Source organism: Sinohyriopsis cumingii, chromosome 19, assembly GCF_028554795.1.
Source record: "Sinohyriopsis cumingii isolate HCF-2022 chromosome 19, ASM2855479v2, whole genome shotgun sequence".
NCBI classification, from domain to species: Eukaryota; Metazoa; Mollusca; class Bivalvia; order Unionida; family Unionidae; genus Sinohyriopsis; species Sinohyriopsis cumingii.
The window spans coordinates 26,830,361-26,852,316 of NC_142979.1; the positions used below are offsets into that span (position 1 = coordinate 26,830,361).

General features: G+C 34.0%; 2 protein-coding genes across 4 annotated transcripts in view; both read left to right on the forward strand.

Annotated features, from left to right (window-relative positions):
- The first annotated feature begins 7,791 nt into the window (after positions 1–7,791).
- Positions 7,792–21,956, forward strand: part of LOC149775327 (uncharacterized) — a 44,775-nt gene continuing 30,610 nt past the window's right edge. For all 3 annotated transcript variants that reach the window (XM_089943673.1, XM_089943674.1, XM_089943672.1), the window contains exons 1-7: positions 7,792–8,101; positions 9,766–9,829; positions 11,522–11,575; positions 17,190–17,261; positions 17,681–17,837; positions 18,705–18,829; positions 20,021–20,109. In XM_089943673.1, the coding sequence (XP_089799799.1) occupies positions 8,013–8,101; positions 9,766–9,829; positions 11,522–11,575; positions 17,190–17,261; positions 17,681–17,837; positions 18,705–18,829; positions 20,021–20,109 (650 nt within the window). In that variant the 5' untranslated portion in view covers positions 7,792–8,012. The remainder of the gene's footprint in view (positions 8,102–9,765; positions 9,830–11,521; positions 11,576–17,189; positions 17,262–17,680; positions 17,838–18,704; positions 18,830–20,020; positions 20,110–21,956) is intronic.
- Positions 14,711–15,984, forward strand: LOC149775328 (uncharacterized). Its single transcript, XM_089943885.1, has 3 exons — positions 14,711–15,261; positions 15,398–15,599; positions 15,742–15,984. Exons 1-3 carry the CDS (start codon positions 15,027–15,029, stop codon positions 15,755–15,757), a joined length of 453 nt encoding a protein of 150 aa, XP_089800011.1. The 5' UTR covers positions 14,711–15,026; the 3' UTR covers positions 15,758–15,984.

The window sequence follows — 21,956 nt, forward strand, 5'->3', positions numbered from 1 at the left end:
GTAGCTATGATATTTTGCGCCCGGGGACGAACTATAAAATTGGCGCCCCAGCCCCCTCCCCGTTTAATCACGTTTTTGAATATTACCCTTGTTTACTTATTATAATGTAATGTTGTAAGCCTCATTTTGGCGCCCCTGTACCTTGGCGCCCGGGGACATATGTACCCCCCTGCCCCCCCCCCCAGCTACGCCTCTGGTCCGTACTTTGTTTCATAACTTTGTATTTCTCCCACATCAAGCAGGTTATCTCTTATTTAATTAGTTACCAAAGTTTCCGGAATTTTTTTTTATTCCTCTAGAGTGAGGTTTAGGGTATAGAGGAAAGTTCTTTAGAAAAGGAGTTTAGACTATTTTTAGATCTGCAAAATGTTTAAGTCGAAGATAGTCATAGTATAGGTAGATTTTATGCAGATGGTCTATGTATACTAAACAAACTGTATCATACTGTAAGGTCAGAGGTTAACATTGACGAAACTCAAGTTAAAAATAGTTCGTTAGGAAACCAGCAACTAAGGGTTTCTTCGTGCTACCAGAGACGGTATATAGCATGGCGCCAGGTAGCACCTGTTTTCTTTTAATGTGCAAATGAGATGCCCGGTGTGAATTTGAGCAGTAAGAAAAGCAGCGGTGAATTTGCCCACGGGCGATTGAACCATTCAATAAGTAAAGGGCTTTCGTTTACCTCTCCGGACGCCATAAACGAATATCACAAATAAAATCTAACCGTACGTAATAATAATTGCTAGCTTGTGTAGATAAGCTGGATGAAAAAGGCCCTAAATCTCCATTTTCCTTATTGTTGTGCAAACAAAGGCATGGTTATTCTTCGCTAATGTTGAATTCCTCAGACATAGACCTCCAGGCGCTAAACAAAGAAGAGCCAAAATCACACTCTTATTGGCAGATATGAGACGCGAATTCTTGTTGTTTTCTTTGCAATCAATTAAAACCACAATGCCCGAGGGCAGTTGTTGACAATGCAATCTACACGCCCAAGCCGTGCTGACGTAAGGGCTGAAAATGATTTTAATAGATTTTACTTGTCATTCATAAGTTATGTTTTAATCGACAAAATTTAGCTGAATGTTATGTAAGAGTGACTTGCTATCAATTCTAGGAAATGTTCAATTTACTCTAGAAATACAATTGTGTTTTTTAAGAGCGAAACCTGCTGTCAGAAATCCAAATTGAAATTTTATATTATCCACACCTTTCCTAAACAATGCACTAATTAAAGAAAACTCCATGTACTATGTTGATTTGAGAATGTGACTATATGCCGCTTGTTCGAACAGGAATTATTGACACAAGTCATGATGGAGAGATTATATAAATCCAAGCAAGAGATTAAACAAAATGGGCAAAACGCATAAGCTTATTTCGAGTTCTCTCCTAATTAAAAATACGATTCACTTTTATAATGGGGATGATGTTAATAAATGAATGCATAATATTCCAAACAACGAAATATGCTAACGAGATAAGAAAGGAATATTGTACATGCTATATTGTATTATTGTTAGTACACTACAAGCATCTCCATCAGAAACATGTTGTACACTTCAAAATAAGTAAATGAGATAAATTAGAAATCCTTGTTAGATCAAGATTGCAATCTGATGTAATAAAATCTAGGCTGATCAAATATAATTTAATATAGAAAAAAATTGTTCATTCAAAAGTAACCAAACAAAGAATAAAAGTAGGGTAAACTTGTATACCAAAATATTTAATCTTCGACATATGAAATTAGTTGATAACTCCGTTGACAAGTTCCCTGCGTACGAAGAAACCAGTTTTCTTTTTATCCTTTGTCTTCTACTTTTACGGCGAAGAGTTAACAATCGGTGCAATAAATGAATGTGGACGATACAAATATATCTTACAATAAAAAAAGATGAATCAATAGAGTATAGTTCTTTAACAAAATTGGGAACGTAGCTGAAAACTTTTAAACATTTTTGTGAGATACGAAAAATAAAAATAAAAAACCATCTAAAATATAACAAGTAGTTTTAAAATAGAGCATATCTGAAAAGAATAAATGAAATAAAGTGCATGCAATGCATTTTAACATTGCTATGACTATACAAAATATATTCTCAAGTGTTAGAATGAATACATATTTGGGAAAATACGTGAAATTTAATATAAAAATATACACATCGTCGACAGATACGCTTAGCTAGATCTATTAGACCATGATTAAATATAACATAAATATTATACAGATATTAAACTAATGATGTATGAAAGAAAGGCTTTTCATTAAATACCCAATTCATATGTGTATTTCTGCATTAGTTTTGTCATTACTGTTCAAACGATGTCTCGTTTGACCGGTAAGAGGAATCATTTATACATAACTAAATTGGAACTTATTGAAACCATCTGCAAACGTAGCTGTGCTGACCTGGGGACCGGCTGTGGTTACTTCTGTTGTAAAGCAATTTATAGTTTTTATCTTTTCTATTTTACATTAAGGTTTAATGCTTTCCTAATATCAGTACCAATAGAAACATCAACACTCCCTCCAGTCTGATATATTATTTGTAGTTGATGATAGGTAGTGACAAAAGTAATACCACTGAAAAGACAAGAATTAAAATTAATAGCAATGGATTTTGCAATTTGATTCCTCATAAACATTTGGGGCCCCGGGTGCCCGGTTGGTCTAAAGAGCTCGTCTCTACCGATCTCTGCCATCTCACTTCTGTCCGCATTGTTTCGAGTCTCGGTTGCGGCCAATGTGGGTATGTGAGAAAGCTTGCCAGTAGCTTCCCGTGGGCCGTTAATTCTTCCATGGTGCTTTTCCGGATTCTTCCTCCTCCATTTATACTGGCCGCCATGTATAGCTTACGCTGAGAAATGTTAACACCAAAACAACAACAACAACATACACATTTTGTAAAGTGGTCTACATGGCATGGAGAAAATGTCTATATAAATACAAATTTCGCGTATCTACACACATTATGTGTAGCGGTCCTCACACCCCTCAAAAAAAATAAATGAAAAAAATAACACGGTGCAAATTTCAGTGCAAATCCCAAATTCATGTATGTAATATACATCTCATGTAAAGTGGTCTACAGAAAGCCAGGGTGCAAATTTCTGTGCAAAATCCAACATTCGTGTAAATAGCATACACATTTTGCAAAATGATCAGCAAAAGTCACTGTACAAGTTCTATGAAAATGCGTCTCTCAATTTTCCAAACAGTTTGCCTAAATTTCAAATGAATTACACCAATGCACTCTAATATCGTGTACAAATGAAAGTATCTTTTATTTTCTCGTGTCATATATCACTTTAGAAACAGCGTAGTCTGCATAATATGTACTATGAATGCGTTTCTCTGGACAAATAATTGACATCAGTGTATGATTTTACACTGCACATTGAACATCATTCGCATAGTTTTGCCTATTTAAGGACAAGTTTCCATTTGCTGAACTGAAACAGAGAGAGAGAGAGAGAGAGAGAGAGAGAGAGAGACAGACAGACAGACAGACAGACAGAGAGCTCATGTTATTCATGTTATCCACCCTCCCGAAAGAAAAAAAAAACAGAAAAAAGATATATATTAATTTATATAGCAAACACAGTTAAGTGTAACAGTTTGTAAGGTCCACATTCCTTCTTCCATCCTCGGCTGTGGGACAAATTAAATCTCAAAAACATAAAAGATAGGACCTACGCACGCCCTCGAAATTTTCAAACTTCTTAAACCGTCACAAATATACTGGCCTATTTCGAAACAGGATAGGAAGAAAGGGGAGATCTGAGATATCAATATTTAGTTTAATTGTGGAATTTCATGTTTCTACAATAAAATGACGGCTTAGATTATGAGTACTTCGCAAAATATAACAATAATAGTAAAATACAGTAAACACAGTACATATTCCTTCCTTATCAAGTTAACATAACACAAGCGTGCGTAATTAGTCTTTAGATCAAAGCTATCATTTAACATCTTAATCTCCTTGCTTGCTAAATCTAACATCTAACCCGCACACTATACGTAATTTATCTACTCAAGAAAAGCCGACATGGCTTCGAAGGACCAAACCTAACATACAAAATTTATATTTAGTGGGTTTTAAAATGATTAAAAAGGGCTCAAATTAGACCGGGAGCGGGCATTATGTTCTATCGTTGATTTTTGTTTTGGAGGGGGATTTTGTCCTCGGGGGATATGGTCTGTACCCGTTCATCCTCACATAGAATTCAGCCGAATTTTGTACGATGATCATGTTGGGGGTGGGGAGTGTCTTGTAAAGGTGTCGGTTTCAGATATTACAATTACTTAAAAGTGCCATTTGTCCTCACTCGAGTAGTTAAAAAGTAGTAAAAAAATTAATTACCAACGAAGCCCCCCCCCATGTCGACTAAGTAATGGAACTAATTAGAGCACCTTAGATGAATACTATTCCAATTATTTATTTTTATTTTTTTTTTATTTTTATAGCAAAGTTTCTAGTTTTAGCACTGAGTTTAGCACCGTAGCAACTAATTGCATACATTACGTATATCTATGTCAGACGTTATTCACAAGTCTCCAAAACAAAAAAATTCCTCTTGGAGCAGTGAGGAAGGCGGTCCTAATAAATACCCGTATGTTTAAAATTTTAATAGACAAAGCAAACACTATTTTCGTGAATTTGTACTAGGCCCTTTAAGATGATACATAATTATGTACAGACGGATGGGTAGAGTATGACATTATAACCTGCTACTGTTATCTACCCCACTGATGCATATCCATACGTACATTTTTTAAACCCCGTATGTTTAACCACATGTATATACAATGTCCCTTGATTAAAAATCCCCCGAGCATTATTAATATACTTTATAGATAAGATTGATTACCCCTTCCCCCCCCCCAGCATTATTATATATTTTATAGATAAGATTGTTTCCACTTCCTCCGTTCATGCTCACTGTACTTTTGTTTAATCCTTGTACTTCGGATAGCCTGGGGTAACAGGATAAAATTAATGGCAGCAAGATACTGCGGTCCAGTTAGAAATGTGCCAGGAATAATCGTAGTCTCGCAAATTGTATTTTATAATAGCCGACAATTATTTATCACTTTTACAAGCAGCTGTCAATATACGCCAATATTTAGCATTAGATGATAATCTTCCTCAAGCCTACGAAATTATAAATGGAACACACACAAAAAAATGTGACACAGAATTAGTAACAAACTCCGATTATTTATTTTAAAATTTGTTTCCTTAAATCCAATGCTTTTTGGTGTGTTTTGACAATTTTTGCAGTGATCGAAACAAGGTTAATAAATATATTGTCAACATTTCGTGAAAATTGCCTGAAAATTGTCCAAGTACTAGTATACATAGGTGCATTTTCATAATCGATCTATTTTGTTCAAGTCTTTTGGTTACATTTATCCGGCCGCCTTACTGCGGTATGTACTCACTTATAAAATGAGTCCTACTGCAAACTGAACAAACCCATAATGCGCGTGCAGATCTGGGTTTGTGCAGTTTGTTAGAAGTTTTCAGTGGAACAAACATCATAGACCCGATCTGCAGGCGCATTGTGCTACGACATATAAGGATCTTTGTTGTTTAAATCGACCTATGATCGCGTACAGACGGTATATAACGATTAGTGCAATGTTGGCAGTTAAATTGGTTATCGGTTTGACATATGCCGTACTCGGTCGATGGGTCTTTTTGAAAGATAGAAGAAAAAAGTGCATATTTTTATACATGTACACTTGTTAAGTATGGAAGGTGATAAACGTAAAAGTCTTCATTTATACTGTTTCTATTATTTATGAAATTCGATTGTGTTATCAATTATTCATTCTAATCAAAAATGTAAACATTAATTTCGTTCATAAAATATTTTTTTTGTAAAGGTTATAATAAAAGTCAAATAATATTTGACGAAAGAGTATCATTAGGCCACCACCACAAGTACAAAAACAATAACATAAATTGAATATATTGTATTATTATGTCCTTTGAAACAACGACAACACCGAAAAGAACACGATAACAAGAATAACAAGAACAACAATAACACCACCACCAATAATAATCATTTATGTATGTTGTAAGTGAACATACAGTTTCTCTACATGCCAAGAATCGTATTAGTGAGGGGTATGCATTAATATAGACTTTGATTTTCTGTTGATTTTAAAATGATAGATCCTGTATTAATGTACCCGTGTTTCACTCCAACCACGGCAATTTATACTGGTTTCTGTTTCATTTGGAAATACGAAGATTCTGTGGTTATAAATAGTCAAGTTCCACTTGTAAGTCCATAGTCCTTATAATTTATAGTTTCAACATCGAGCATGATCGAAGAAAAGGTTTGGCTATAAAAGTATACACATTTATAGGTGATCATTAAAGTTTTTACAAAGTGAAGATCCTGCGAGATTCATAAAAAAATCCTTTAGGAAATATGAATTTATGTTGTGTGACTAATTTAGTGTATATATTTAGCTGTCCAGGTTTTAAATATGATTTTCTCTCTCTCTCTCTCTCTCTCTCTCTCTCTCTCTCTCTCTCTCTCCGACGCAGTAACCAAGCGATAGAAGTTTTCTTCCTTTTGGAACCTATTAAATTTTGCATCTTATCTGAAACTTACGCTCTGAGCACAGACAATGTTGAAGATTTAATTTTTATTTTTATAAATTCAGTGAATGAATAAAGTACACCATTTACTTCTCCTTCGATTCTCACAAGTCAGTTCTATGTATGCGTGTTTTCTTTTTGTATTTTTGTATTTATTTTTTTGTTATACATGAAACTTGTAAATCACTGTCAGTATCTGTTCGGAACCGTCTTTAACGTACTCTTTTTGTAGTTGTTTCTTTTCTAAGAAATGACAAATGCAGATATTATAAAGAAGGTGCCATTAGTTTAGATAGATTCTTGAAGTGGGTATGGTTGCAAGAGTCATATGGGCTATTGAAACTAAATTCCCTGTGTCAAAGCCTTCACAGCTTTCAATCTATTGTTTTTCGTGGAAAAAACAAAGTATCTGAGTTACATGAAATAGTATACAAATTAATGAGAAGTTGAAGAAATAAAAGTTAGGTTAGACTGCATTAAAACCCAAAATAAAAACATAAGAAAAAGGAAAGGTAGTGCTAAAATTATGAGAGGCTGAATGATCGCTATTTTTTTTAATTAACAGATGATTGTTTTTGAACAAATTGTCTGATATCGGCAAAATAATATGGAATTTTGTTTATAATTCATCGTGTTTTATTTCTCTTTCTGAAAAAATCACTATACTGAAGAACAGTCATCCAAACTGTGTTGAAGGTAATTCCGCTACCGTTTTTGAGTTTTGAATACGGTTAGAAACTTAGCCAATCATTATATAATCTAGAACCCAAACTTCTTTAGTCGTCTTTTCCTATCCAATACAATTGTGCAGGGTTTACAAATTATAAATCAATAAAGTTTAAAATTAAGATTCATTGTAAAAATTAAGAATATCTAAATACTGATGGCACTATTTTATTATATATATATATAAACTGAATAAAAATAAAATAAACGGAAGATGGCGACTCAATCACGACATCGACATCAAACTGCTTCCGCAGAAGTTAAAAAGTAGTTCTGCAAACCAAATTAATTTTTATTAACAATTTGAACATATATTTTTTAATGATACAAACAAAATAATAAACTAGATTATTCTTTCAAAAAGAATATTTTATAATATGCATTTTTGTGTAAGACATATAATAAATCCACGTGACATCATAAATGAGTTAGTGCGACTACATGTCTATGTATTACATCGCCTGTTGCACTTGGTATTGAGCTGAATATTTACAAACGTTCAGATTTACAGTTAGTCTTGGAGCACTACGTTATTCGATATCAAGTTTTTCATTCGTAGTGGGTATCCTGATCTATCTAAAATTGTCACTGAACCCAACATGTCCATCCGATCAGTCTGAATGAACTTGAAGCATTCATACAGTGCCAGTAGCCACCATGATGAATAACACGAAACGGAGAGGGAGATCCAATCAGGGCCGATTTGAGAGACCTGAACATAAAAGAACCGATTATTATGGCGACAGGTACACACACTGTGCATGAGATATACTTTCTTTGGATGATATAGTTGGATTATTCATAATTTGTATTGATTCCAAAAAGTTTTTTTCGGGCGACATCCTCCTTGGCCATTCCATGTCCTCCTCCGTACCCCACCCCGACAGATGGCCATATGCAAAGGGGTGCAAGTTGATTCGAACCAGGCACACTTGGACCATATTAAGACCGTTTTGAATATTGTTAGGTTTCATTTAGAATGTACATGTGATATTTACAGTTGTTTAAAATATATTTTTTATTATTGCGGGGCGCAGGTACGTTGAACAGTTGAAAACCGAGGTTTAGAATTATTTTACGCGAGATAACGTAGTATACAAATAAATAAAATAATTTAAGACATCATGTATTACCAGTTTAATGGTGTAATAGTTTCAAAGCAGCTCATTCACCTTTAAGCAGATTTGCTTGATTGAGAAATAATACAAGTAATAACGCTGAAGTAAATCGTAAGAGCAGTGGAAATACAATTAGGAAAGGTTGTTACTTTGTCTCTTTACTGGTATTTAGAATGGAATGTGTGTACTTTAAGATTAGAGGTTGGATTAAAAGTGAGCATATTGAAATAAGAAATGAATCGTGATTGCCATAAAATGAAAGCAAACTGTAAGATTTAGATTGTAGGTCTTTCGGTTTTGTAACATGCAGAACATTAACATGTAAATGGCCATCCAATTTTAGGATATATATTTAATAAACAACCTTTCATTTGAGGCTATTTCATACCAGAATTGACACATTTTTTACCATGCATCATCATCTTAATTACATCCCTCATAGGTGCTTTTTGGGGACTTTAGATGATACTGCAATCAGATTCTAATCGGATCTATAAAGCTGTACATGAAAATCTGAAAGATACCAATACATTTCCATGGTGTGGTGATCTTTTACATTTTCAGTCTCCGTAGTTTAATATCCAATCAGATAAAATGTCAGAAATTGTTAGGTTTACTAATGGTAATGATATTTGTGTTTTGATTGGTGCATCAAAAGGGCAGTGGAGCGTGTGATTTGATTGGTGCACCACAGGATCAGTGAAGCCTGACCTTTTCTTGTTGGCCATCAGATCTCAGCATAGGACTGGAAGTCTTAATTTTAATTGGGCAGTATTGTTATATCTTTTATTAAGGTGATCTACATTGACTGGGTAAATAACTATGGCTTTACTGCTATATGTATATTGATCAGAAAATTTATATGAGTGTATTTGATGTACATGAACATGTTGTAACTACAGTATGCTTTTACCTATACAACACTTAGTGTATAATATGGTCTACTACAACTGGTTAAGTGCAGCATTTTGGATGTATTTAAAGGATATATTTAGACTAATGTGACAAGTAGGCTGACCACATGAATGACTTATCAGTATTATACATTGTTTATATCATAGAAATACCAATTTATCATTGGATATAAGTTGGACAGGAGTGAGATTCTGGATGGAAAATTCCTTATTGATACCTTTTTCTGGTACAATGGATGATTGAACATGTAAGTATATTTCAGAGCTTTAAAGGTCATGTAATTTTAAATAGAAACAAATATGTGCAATTTTGTGATTTAGTTTGATAGTAAGATTGCAAATGTTTTAGATACATTTAAGACAGCGTCTTTCTTTCAGACCTAATCGACCCAGAGTGCAACAACCACAGCCAATAGAGAAAGTAAATGAGAAACAAACGACTGTAAGTTTAATTCTACATGGATAACGAAATATTTTTTAAAAGTTATGATAAAAGATCAACAAGCCAAATTATAGCTAGTCTAAACTAATTCCCATAGTTTAATGATGTATTGTGTTAATATTTTATAATTTCGTCTAAAGATATATGCCCTTTTTCTGATAAATTTGGCAGTTTTGTTTATATGATCATGTGATTGATAAATCAAAATTAGGACAAATAAAAAGTATTTGCTCTGGTTACTTTACTGACCTAAATTCTTCCTGGCGACTACATTATCTTTTTTTGGGAGGGGGTTTCAGTGAAAAAGGTGACAAACAGATGTGAATACGATCAAAGTGAAAGTCATAATGCAAATTATGTTTATTTCCAGACCCCAAAAATTTAAAAAAGGCTTGTACTGACTGACCTGTTGTAATTTTGTTCTATGTAACCAGAACCACACATTTGTCTATTTGACAGTTTAATAATGTTTTAGCATTGCAAGTTGGTTCTCTTTCTTCACAAGAATTGAGTAATTTCAACAAGTGTAAATGTAACAGTACTTGTCCCAAACCACATGGGTGGAGTTATAAGAATAACTTTTAGTTGTAAAGTCTTCTTTAAATAGACTGGGGTCTAGAATCACTGTCAGGTTGTTTTGATTACAAGAAAGATCATGTTCATCAAAGAATCCATTAACATTAATTCAGGGTCCAAGGTTGCTTGCCCTGCAATGAGAGAATCAAGGTGAGCTTATTTTGGGCCATAAAATGAATACTCCACAGATATTAAATTGCCTTGTCAATCTGGAAGGAGTGCAGGTAGGCATGTCTGATCTAAATTAAAAGTTGTTTGACATGATGTTAAAATAAATTTTGTTAGCACAGGATCTTTAAACATCCAAGCAGTTTAAAAAGAACCCCATCATCTCAATTAGTTGTGCCAGATAACGTGTAACACAATTTTTTTTCAAACAACCAAATGACACATTCCCTACCTTGCCTTTATGATGCCTAGCTTGTAGATCAAGGGAGACAACTTGTATACAACTCATTTATGTCTCTGCAAAGTGTTTTTTTAACACTGCCAATACATTAAGGTAGAGAATGATTGATGTAGTGCTTAATCAACAATGTAATAATATAAAACCTTTTCCGTTTATTATCCATACAGGTAAGAATTTCTTGTGTCAGATTAGTTCTGTGATAATTCACCTTTAACCAGTTTGAAGTTTTAATAAATATAGACATTTGGGATTGTAAAATCCATGATCATACTTGTTAGCAGATTTTTAAATTATAGCCATCAATTCTTGGTTTAACAGTGTGGTTATGTGGGTTTCATGCAGTGTCTAGGTCTGAACATTTAGTTTTTGACTCGTTAGTCCAGGACCAGTAGGACCCCACATTGTCCAGTTCTGCATAAGCCAAGGACATCAAAGTCTGACGTGTGAATATTTATACCATTGCATTAGTAGACAGGGATAAAATGACAACACAGTTCAGACAAATAAATTATTGCTTTTTGAATCATATCAATATTTTTTGAAGCTTAACATTTAAAATTTTCAAATCTCTTTGATTTATTGTTAAGCTTAAAGTCTAAGAGTTCTGAACATCAGACAGAAGGTATAAACAAGTAAAGTAAATTTGCTTTTTGAAGCTCATTTGGTGAAACAGGTGGGATTATTATCCATGATCTCTTGTCTTTCAGAGTGATGGTGTTTATGCAAATCCAAGATTCACCCATGTACTGATTTCACTAGTGGTAAGTTTAGTAATACTATGTACTTAGATGGGATTTGACCAACTATGGCAGCAATCATCCTGGAATAAGAGATTTTCAGTATTAGTCATAAGATGAAGTATCATCATATATATGAAATAAAGTTACCTGCAAACAGTTTTCATAACGAATGCAGTCAGCAGTTTTAGAAGAAATTTCTTTTGGCAGAATCCTACTGACTCAGATTTCGATATCTGGAGTTAACTGTTAGGCAAATTTCAGCTAGGTGAGCAATCATTTGGGCCTTGCATTTGGAATGTTGAGTACTTTAATTCTGATGATTTTATTTGAAACTGTTTGCACATGGTACACTGAATGCAATTACTCGCCAGTTTTTATTTGAGGAAAGAAAGGTCAGGTATCTTTGATAGTTATTTAGTATTATGGTTATGCATAGTTCTTAGAAAAAAATACTTTTACAATACAAGACACAAAGATTTCAATAGCACGAGCAGAGATGCCCATTATCCTAAATTTGGAGTGAACGTCCTGAGTTGCAGAGCCTCTTCATGAATCACACGGCCGTATAAAAACATCACAATATTTTGTGAATAATAAACCAAAATAAAAATTTGGTAGGAGCTGAAGCAGTATGAGGATATTTTCCGTCCTTACCAGTCTTTTCCGGTAATTTGTAAGGTATGTTTCCAGCATACACCAGTGTTTTCAGTCCTCCTGTCCTTATGGCAGTTTGCGTCACAAGACCAGTTTCCAGCCATCAGAACAGTTTGTTTTATTCCTTCCCCATCTTTTCATGTAATTTGTGTCATATGATAAATTTTGCAGCATTATTCAGAATATTGCTTGTTTTCATCATGCTGTACTGTTTTTTCTTCTTCTTCAAATTAGATTTCTGCCACATTTGTGTATACAAACTATAACATGTTGGACAGTGATTTTAAGCCCATCTTGAAGTCTATATGGAATCAAATTTGATTAAATTCATCATTTTAAAAAGAACCCAAACATGTCCTTTGTGTTTTAAAGATACAAAAATCTGTCCCAAAATTGAGAGCTGAGAATGGAGCCATGCAGTGTGATAAATGGGGACCTTTGCTAGGCACCAATTTTTGAAAAGGACCTTTTGGCCAAGCTGAAAAGAGCCAGTAGCATTTTGGACAACAAATCAAAGAATACACAGAACTGTGTACTGTAAATAGTATCATTTAACTGCATAGACATGTTTGGTAATGCTTTTGCATGATTTTTTTAATCGTTTTTCTGGCTTTCAAGTAGAATTTTATTTTTTGTGGTAAGTGTCACACATTGTTCAATAGAATCACCGATTTTTACCCATTTGACCCTAATTTCCCTGGTTGGCAATGAGCATCTCTTGAACAAGTGAATTTAATGATCTTTTCAGTGATTCATGCATTGATGCTGAAAGCAAAAAATAAATTCCACAATTATCAATTATTTTAAATCTTAATGAAATAACTGATTTCTCATTAAGAGCTAGTCGTGATAATGGCATTGCCAAAACAGTTGGGTAATGCTGGTTGTAATATTAGTGGAACTACAGCTAATTGGTACAGTTGGCTTGGTAGCAAGCATTTTAGCATATTTTAATCTATAAGAGCAGTTTTACAAATGTTTTTGAGAGAAACTGTGGCCTAACCGGATTTTCGCTCCATGCATGTTTCACAAACACTGATTTGAGTTACCGTTCGGCATCGCCTGTAAGATCTTGAAAATGTCTTCACCACCAAGGAAAAAGAAATGTATTGACTGTGCATTCAACCATAAGACATTGATATATGTTATGCTTTTTGCACAGTGTGCCACAAATTTTAGTATTGTGCATGGTGGCAGAGATGATGCGAGGAAGCACATTTGTAGCAAAAAAGACATTCAGCTCTGGAATATTTTAAGCCATTGACGGAAGACCTGCAAGCTACCAATGCTGAAGCATCGTTTGTGAGCTTTCTTGTTGAACACAATCTACCTTTATCAGCTGGAGACCATGCTAAATATTTGTTCTGACAAATATTCCCGGACTTGAAGATCGCTTCCAAATTTTCCTCTGGAAGAACCAGAAGTGCTAGTTCAAGCAATGTTGGAGAATGCCACAGAAAACTTGGTGCTTCGCATGCAGATGTCTTCATTCTTTTAAGCAGTTGCTGGCAATAATGATAGAGGAGCCACACAACTTTATCCACTGGTGGTTAAAATGTTTCAGTCCTGAATTAATGTGGGTTACAACTGAGCTGCTATCCACAGAAGCATCAAACGAATCTTCCACAGGTAATTTGTCTATGTCAACTTATATAATAAACAGTTTATCATCAGTAGTGTAAGTCTAACAACCACATCATAATTTTTCAAGTGTAGAATTTATATAATTGAACAAAATGTATAAAATAACTCTATCAGACCCCCTCCCCCATAATTTTCATGTTTGATTCCAAATCAGAGTACAAAATTTTCTTAATATTCTCAAAATTTGTTATTTATACCCCTCTTCATTTAGAAGATTCCCACTGTCCATTTCCTAATATTGTTTACTCATATTGCTTTTGCCTAATTTTGTATTGTGAGATTTTTGTGTTTTATTTACTTTATTGCATAGTTTTATGTTTCATTTTTGCAGGGGAAAATATCTTCAGATTGATTGATAATAGTCTTTAAAAGGTATGAGATTCCTCGGAAGAATTGCTTATGCTTTGGCTTGGATAATGCTGCAGTAAAAACGGGCAAGAAAGTTACAGCATTCATTAATGAGAAAAATTGTGTCACTTTTAACCAAGGTTGCCCATGTCACCTGTTGCATCTTGCTGCGAAGATAGCTACTGGTTAACTTCTCATAGACCTGGAGGAAATCTTTACAGGTAACCAAGTTTAATTTGTGTCTTCTTTTCAGCATGCTTTTTTTCTTAACCAGTTTTAGCTCTTTCAGCAATAAGTATTTGAAATGAACCATAAGTTCATCAGTTACAAATTTTGTTGTTGTTATTTGCTGTACCAGTTTTAATAGTCCTAGTGCCACTCATGTTAATAATATTTTCTTTTGGCATTTATATGGTCTTCAACTTCTAGGATAACCACATTAAACTGGTTCTTTATCTTTACAGATATTTCTTTTTATTTAGTAAGTCTTCCAAGATATGTAAGGAGCTGAAGAGAGTCCAGGTAGAATGTGGAGCCAAGGCCTGGAAGATTTTAAAGTATGGAACCATTTGCTGGCTGTCATTGCTTGACACCATTACCTGCGTTATTGAGCAGTGGGAGGCTCTTAAATCCTTCTTCTTATCTGAATTATCACCACATCCAAACAGGCACCATCAAGTGCTGCTGCAAATGGAAGCCAGAATGAAAAGCCAGGAAGGAGGGTTGAGAGAGTGATAACCTTTTTTGAAAACACATCTTCAAAGCTATATTGCTTGTTCCTTCTACCATTGTTTACAAAAACCTGCTGCAACAAGAATTACCACTTATGCACAAAATGAGAAAGATACTGGAAGAATTGTTGATGGAACCGTATTGCTGCTTTCTCAAGCCAGAAGCTGTAGCTAAGGCTGTCTCTCTCATGGAAGTGGATTACCTCAAGAGGAGCAATACCAGAGAGAACAGCATGACAAGACTTGTCATCGGCCAAGCAGCCAAGGTATATATGTCAGATGCAGAAGCTGGGTTGCTGCCATCAGCATCTATTGCTGCATTTCATGCTGGTGAGTTGATGTTTCCTGAATTTATTTGACAATAGTTTTATAGTGTCTTCCATCGCTTTTATCAGTGCAGTATTGAATTTGTTACCAGTTGTAGAGATTTTTTTCCATTGATTTTATCTTTTATCCATCTTTCCAGCTGTAAGACACGTACACGGACAAGCATGTGAGTACATATTAAAGAAGTTTCCTATTGACTGTGGACTTCTCAGTCATGCAGAGATACTTGATGTCAGCCAGAAAATGGAAGCAAAGATCGACAGCATAGGCTACTTTGTAAAGAGGTTTCCTCACCTATCACCCCCATCAGAAAAGGACCAACTGGGCACTAAATTGTTCAGGTATAAAGCTGTTTTTTTTTTCTTCAGTATGTAACCATTTGCAAAATGAAAATTATATGATGAAGCCATTTGCTTGCATATATGTGCATTTGTGTGTGTGTGTGTGTGTGTTTCAAATTTGTATTCCTATTTCTGATTTCAGATGGATTCCTCAGTGACTTCCATTTTAACAGGAGTGGAAAAGAGTGGACCAACTGTGGGTGAAAGTTGGGGAGAGTCTTAGCATTGGATGGAAGCCAGAAATATGCCTCTGTCTAAATTTATGCTGCAGCTCCTGTGCATTACTCACAGCAACAGTGACAGTTAGAGATTATTTTCTCTAGTGTGGAAAAATAAGACAGATTTTAGGGCCTCCTTATGTGTAGAAAATTTGTCAGCAATTTTAGTCCCCAGGATCAACCAGCAGGCAAGAAACAAATTTACAGTCAAGCAATTGAGGAAGTTCAATTGAGGAAGTTCAAGTCTGCTACAGTATCATGTCTTGATAAATAACCACAAGAACAAGTGAAGTTTGTGAATACCATAATAAATAGAAATGCAGATATATTTCTGCATATATGTAGTGTTTTATTTTTATTTTGCGATCTTGATATATCATAGTACTGATGGTCATAGTGGATGGAGTTATTATCATGGTATTTTTCATTAATTCATGTAAAAATTCACTAATTTTTATCCCTATTTTCACTAATTGCAAGTCTGGAGGGTTGGCATCTATGTGTTAGGGATTATAAGTCATGGCTTATATTAATAAACTGAAGAAAAATAAAAGTAGTATGAGTAATACACTAAGCTGATCATTTCATTATTACATTCCATGGCCAGTCTGTAAAATACAACTGAAATATTATAATCTTGTGAATGAAAAGATTTTTATTTGGAAAAAGAGAAGTATGGGAATGTACTGGTAATCTTAGTTAGCCTCTAGGTAAATATAACTAAAACCTTGTTGAAGCAAAAAAAAAACAACAAAACAACAATTGTTTTCCATCTCTAAATTTATCAGAATAGCAGAATTTCATTACCTTTTTTTATGCAAGAACAAGATTTTTCTTTAAGAAGAATGTTTCTTTCAAGACATGTCCAAGTTTAAAATTCATTTGCAGTGTTTGTTAGTTTCTGGCATTGTCATATTAAAGTGCATGAAAAACTTTTGTCATTTATCTTTAATCATGTGTTGTGCATTTTTTAACCACTAAGCTGCTGTAATTCTTTAGGGTACTTTGCCAAGTTATGCCTCCAGAGGTAGGTTCTCGTGGTTATAACTGTATGGGCATGCAAGTGTACATATGTAAAGGGTTGGCTGGTGAACCTTCCTGCAGTTATAAATTAGTCATTAAGAGGCAGAAGATCCAGGGGACAAAGATTATTGAATGAGGGGTCATTTTGTGCTGAAAAGTGATCCTGTCTGTTTGGTCAGTAACCATCTGCTATGCTGTCTATGAATACATTGAGATATATATGCAGGATATCTGTTTCTGGCAAATTATGATTATTTAAAAACTGTTTTGTCTACATATGCTTCATAGATACTTTAAATTTTGTTGATATGTGAAATTATCCATTGACAGGTATTTTTTTCTATTTCAGGGAGTAAATGTTCAAGTACAGGTGAAAAATGGAATATTATATGAAGGGATTCTCAAAACATACTCATCCAAGGTTTGTAAATATAGTTACGGTTGTCATTTTTACACAAACCTCTCATGCTTTAGAAGTAAACTGTAGGAAGTCATTTCTGATTTGCCATGACAAGTATTAATCACCTATTCAGAAACAACTATTTTTGATATTTCCATTCATGGTTCCTTCATTTCAGCATTGCAAATGATAGTCATGTCTTGAAATGTGGCTAAACAGCACAACAACACTTGTTTGGTACATGCTAAAAAAAGTGAGGTCTTTGTGCATTTATTTGGTCATGTAGTTCCTGGAGATGAGTGTATGTTTTATACAGGACTCTGCATTTATTGGGTTGTCAGATGCCATATGTAAATGAACATGTTTGTCTTTGCGAGGATTATCTAAATATTAAATCTTTGTATTCATTTACTATCTTTTGATAATTTTTGACATTGCAGATGGATGTGGTACTAGAAATGGCACATAAGGTCGAAGTAACAAATGGCATCCCAAATATACCTTCGCGTGACAGACTAATGGATAAACTTGTACTCAAGATGGCTGATGTAGTTGTTGTTAACGCAGTCAATATAAATATGGATTATGCTGTGAAAGGTAATTTTGGAATTTATTTCTTTGATTATTTGTTTAGTTAATGGTTTTTAGGGTCATAGGTTGATGCAAAAAGTTATTTCAGATTTGAACTTTTGTGAATAGGACAGGAGAACAAGTTAAACCTTTAGATATGTACTTAACCTTAAGATCTTGTCCTTTGGAGCACATGAAGATATGTAGTATTCTGTTAGCATTGCAAACCTTAAACACAATATTCATTAGCATTTAAGCAATGTTCTTTTTAGCACAAGCAGCCTTGAATACAGTATCCATTAGCTTATCAAGCATTGAATGTTCTTAGCATATGAAACCTTGAACACAGAATCCATTAGACATCAAGTATTTAAACAATTTTCTTTCTGGCATATGAAGCCTTGAATACAGTATCCATTAGCCCATCAAGTATCAAAATAATTTTCTTTATAGCATATGAAGCCTTGAATACAGTATCCATTAGCACATCAAGGATGTAAACATTGTTCTTTTTAGCACATGAAGCCTTGAATACAGTATCCATTAGCACATCAAGGATGTAAACATTGTTCTTTTTAGCACATGAAGCCTTGAATACAGTATCCATTAGCACATCAAGGATGTAAACATTGTTCTTTTTAGCACATGAAGCCTTGAAGACAGTATCCATTAGGTTATCAAGCACATAAATTATTTAATTGTTCTTGTTTTGCATAGGAATCGTCGAAAACAGTATGGATTATTACATCTAGCATTTAAACACTTCCTTTTAGGATAGCAAGCCATAAACACCATATCCATTAGTACATCAAGCAGTAAAATAATTTTCTTCTTAGCTTAGCAAGCCTTGTATAAAGTTACTATTAAGTGCGATTTTTTCTTTACTTTTTACAGATTCTTTTACTGATAGTGCTATTAGTAAATACAATGGTGAGGTTAGAGAAAAAGACTTTAAGGAACTTCAGCCTTGGGAAAGTGAGGGTCCAGATGATTCGGTGTCTCTGGGTTCTGAGCCATCAGTGAGTACAATATATGGCTTCATCTTATGTAAAAATAATATCTTCATAATAAATTCTGTTTGTTTGGAAGCAGAAAATGTTCTTGATTTTATGTTGGAATTTCTGTTCTAATCTTATAAAAGGCAGGTACTGAACATAATAGGTTGTTTGCATATTCCTTTGCATGATGGGGTTGTTCAGAAACAATGCTTACTTTTGTAACACTATTATAATGTAATTAGCTTTTCTCATTGGATATTGGAAGTTGGTTAATGTGTACTGAACTTCTCCAACATGTTAATGTAGTTTTTTGTGTTTTGTCATGTATATTTAATTTATATTTTTAATTTAATTGTTTGTATTTAATTTTTTCAAAAATCCATTACATGCTATTGTAATGTAACTTTATTTACTGGATTTGATTGTCCAGGATAGAGTTCAGTTCTGACCGATTTTTTAATTATTTTTTTTGAATTAAACAACTTCATAGAAACATTGTATATAATACTGACCTTGATTCAGAACCAGTGATAGTTTTTGGTAAACAATTTTTTTATTATTCTTTCTCAGTAAGATTCATTAAATTGAATCAAGGTCATACTTAGAGTACGTGAGAAATAACGTGTTTATTGTTACAAACTTTTGGTTTTCCCAGAAGGATGAACTCTTGACGTCCACTGGGCATCTGTTTTTCGTTATAGTTAGACTTGTTACTAATGTTTTGAGAAGGAATTGTCATTCTTGCCTTAACACTGGAGACATCCAAATGTTTTATGTTGTGACCAATTTTGGGCTAATTATTTTATTTTCTTCAAAATTATTTGAATTTCAAGATTGTTTTCCCTGGAAATACTAGTGCTCTAAATTAATTCTGTGACAAGGACATTTATCTAAATTTACACAGAATTGAAAAACTGGAATATTAGTTTCTGTGATTCATCCAAGAACTGTTGACCACATCATATGTCATTGCCTTCCATTTTGGATTTCATCTGCATTTGAACTCAGTTTCATTTTTTTAATTCCTGGATTATTTTTAGATTTGATTCGTAAAACTAAGTTCTTTTTCTCATCTTTACTTTGTTTTGCTAGGGAAATAAATTGTTAAATTTTACAAAGCTTGTTGTTTTCACTCCTTTCTTGTTACTTTTGTAAGAGCCTAAACAAGTAACAGTTTAAGATTGTTTAAGATTGTCAAAATCTTCTCTTCAGAATGGCTGGGATGTTAATGAAATGTTTAGAACCAACAATGAGAAGTTCAATGTACAGTCATCGTATGATGAGTCATTAACCCAGTATACGTAAGTAAATATGTTTATTGCTTATCTAGAATTGTGTTGGGGATGGGTCTTGGTGTTTTGGAAGATAATGCAATAATGTCAGGAATTGTGTTGGGGATGGGGACTATGTGCTTTGAAGATAATGCAGTAATGACAGGAAACAGTGTGACTGTCTCTCTTCTGCATTTAGTTTACATATGTTTAGTTGTAAATATAGAATTGGTTTTATATTTTCTTTTTGCAGGGAGTAGCATGGTGATTAGGACGATAGCTCCGTTTTTTGTTTAAAGATTGCTTTGATGTCTTGTAAAGTACCAGAATCAGTTAACTCAGTGAGATACTTCTCTACACAAACCACTATTAACTTAAGATGTTTCTGGTCAAATCATTGCTGGTCAGAAATATTCTGATACAAAGATATACTGTGTATGAGCTGTCATAGAAATGATTTATGTACTGCTTTCTATGTATTTTGATGGCAGATATTGGAATTTATTAAATTTAGGGAGACACTGGCTTTGTTTGGGGAAAATTGCTCTCTTTAGGTTCTGAGCATGTCAGCCACCTCATTTACAATTTTCATTGGTATGCTCAGAATTGTGGACAGAACAAATCTTTTGAATAAGCATTATTAGTTAGAGGTATCACTTTTCTGGTGTTGGAAGAAATATTAAAATGTTTTATTTTTATAATTACAGTTCATATCAGTTTGGGAGGGGGGATACATTAACACAGACTCAGGTGACACAACAGAGACTTGTTATTACAGTGTGACTCCACTATAGCATGTAGGTCAGGATCATTTGTTATAACTGTATTACAACCAATGAAGTTAGCTAGCTGAAGAAAATGATTCATGCAGCCAAAACATGGCAGTGTGTGTGAGTCTGTAAAATAAAAGCAGGCAAAAAATACATGTATCATTGTTACCTTAAATCAGTGCATATTAAATGAGAAATACAGATAGTTAAAACATATTGCTTATATATTTTACTTTATTCAGAGAACCACACATTGGATACATATTCATGTATACTGTATATTTGTACATGTCTAATGTGTAGCATGAATAGAGTACCAACAGTGTGTGACTGCTCCGGTGGCCTAGTGGTTAGAGCATCTGCCTCAGATGTGGGAGGTTGTGGGTTTTGATACCTGGCCAAGTCATACCAAAGACTTAAAAAATGGTACTAACTTCTGCCACACTGAGGTTAGTGTTAGGACTGGTCTGCCTGGTGTCAGGATAATGTGAGTAGATGGGACATCATGCTACATGTCTGCGACATGATGCCCCAGTGCTAGGCATCACTGTAAACTGCCACACTGCATGCATTGTAGCGATATGCCTGAAAAATTGTTAAAGCTATGTTAAAAATCCAAATCACACACACACCAACATTGTGTACTCACCAACCAATATTGTCACATGCACTGAATCCATAATACATGTAATTCCATTGAAAATATACATTGTTTCCGAAATTTAGTGAAGAAAATAGCAGCAAAATTACATAAGGAAAGACATACATTTACAGTTCAGAACATCCCAAGGTGAATCATCAGTGTTTGTGTACATTTCATACTGCTAAAATTTTCTGTCCTCGAATTAGAATACTTTATTGCATTTTGAAAAACTGAATGATTTTTGTCTGCTTTCTGTTATTGTCTCGTGTTTTGTCCTTGGATGGATGACTTGTTAGCACCTATATCTCTAGTTAATTGTGATTAACATGAGACTTATTCCTGTCCTTCTTTTAAATGGTAAATTCTTTACATTTCTTTGTACCAATATCCATTTTAAATGCCCAGCAACTTCTACACCAATTAATTGGTGTCTACAGAAAGAATAATTGTCAGTGAACCAAAGG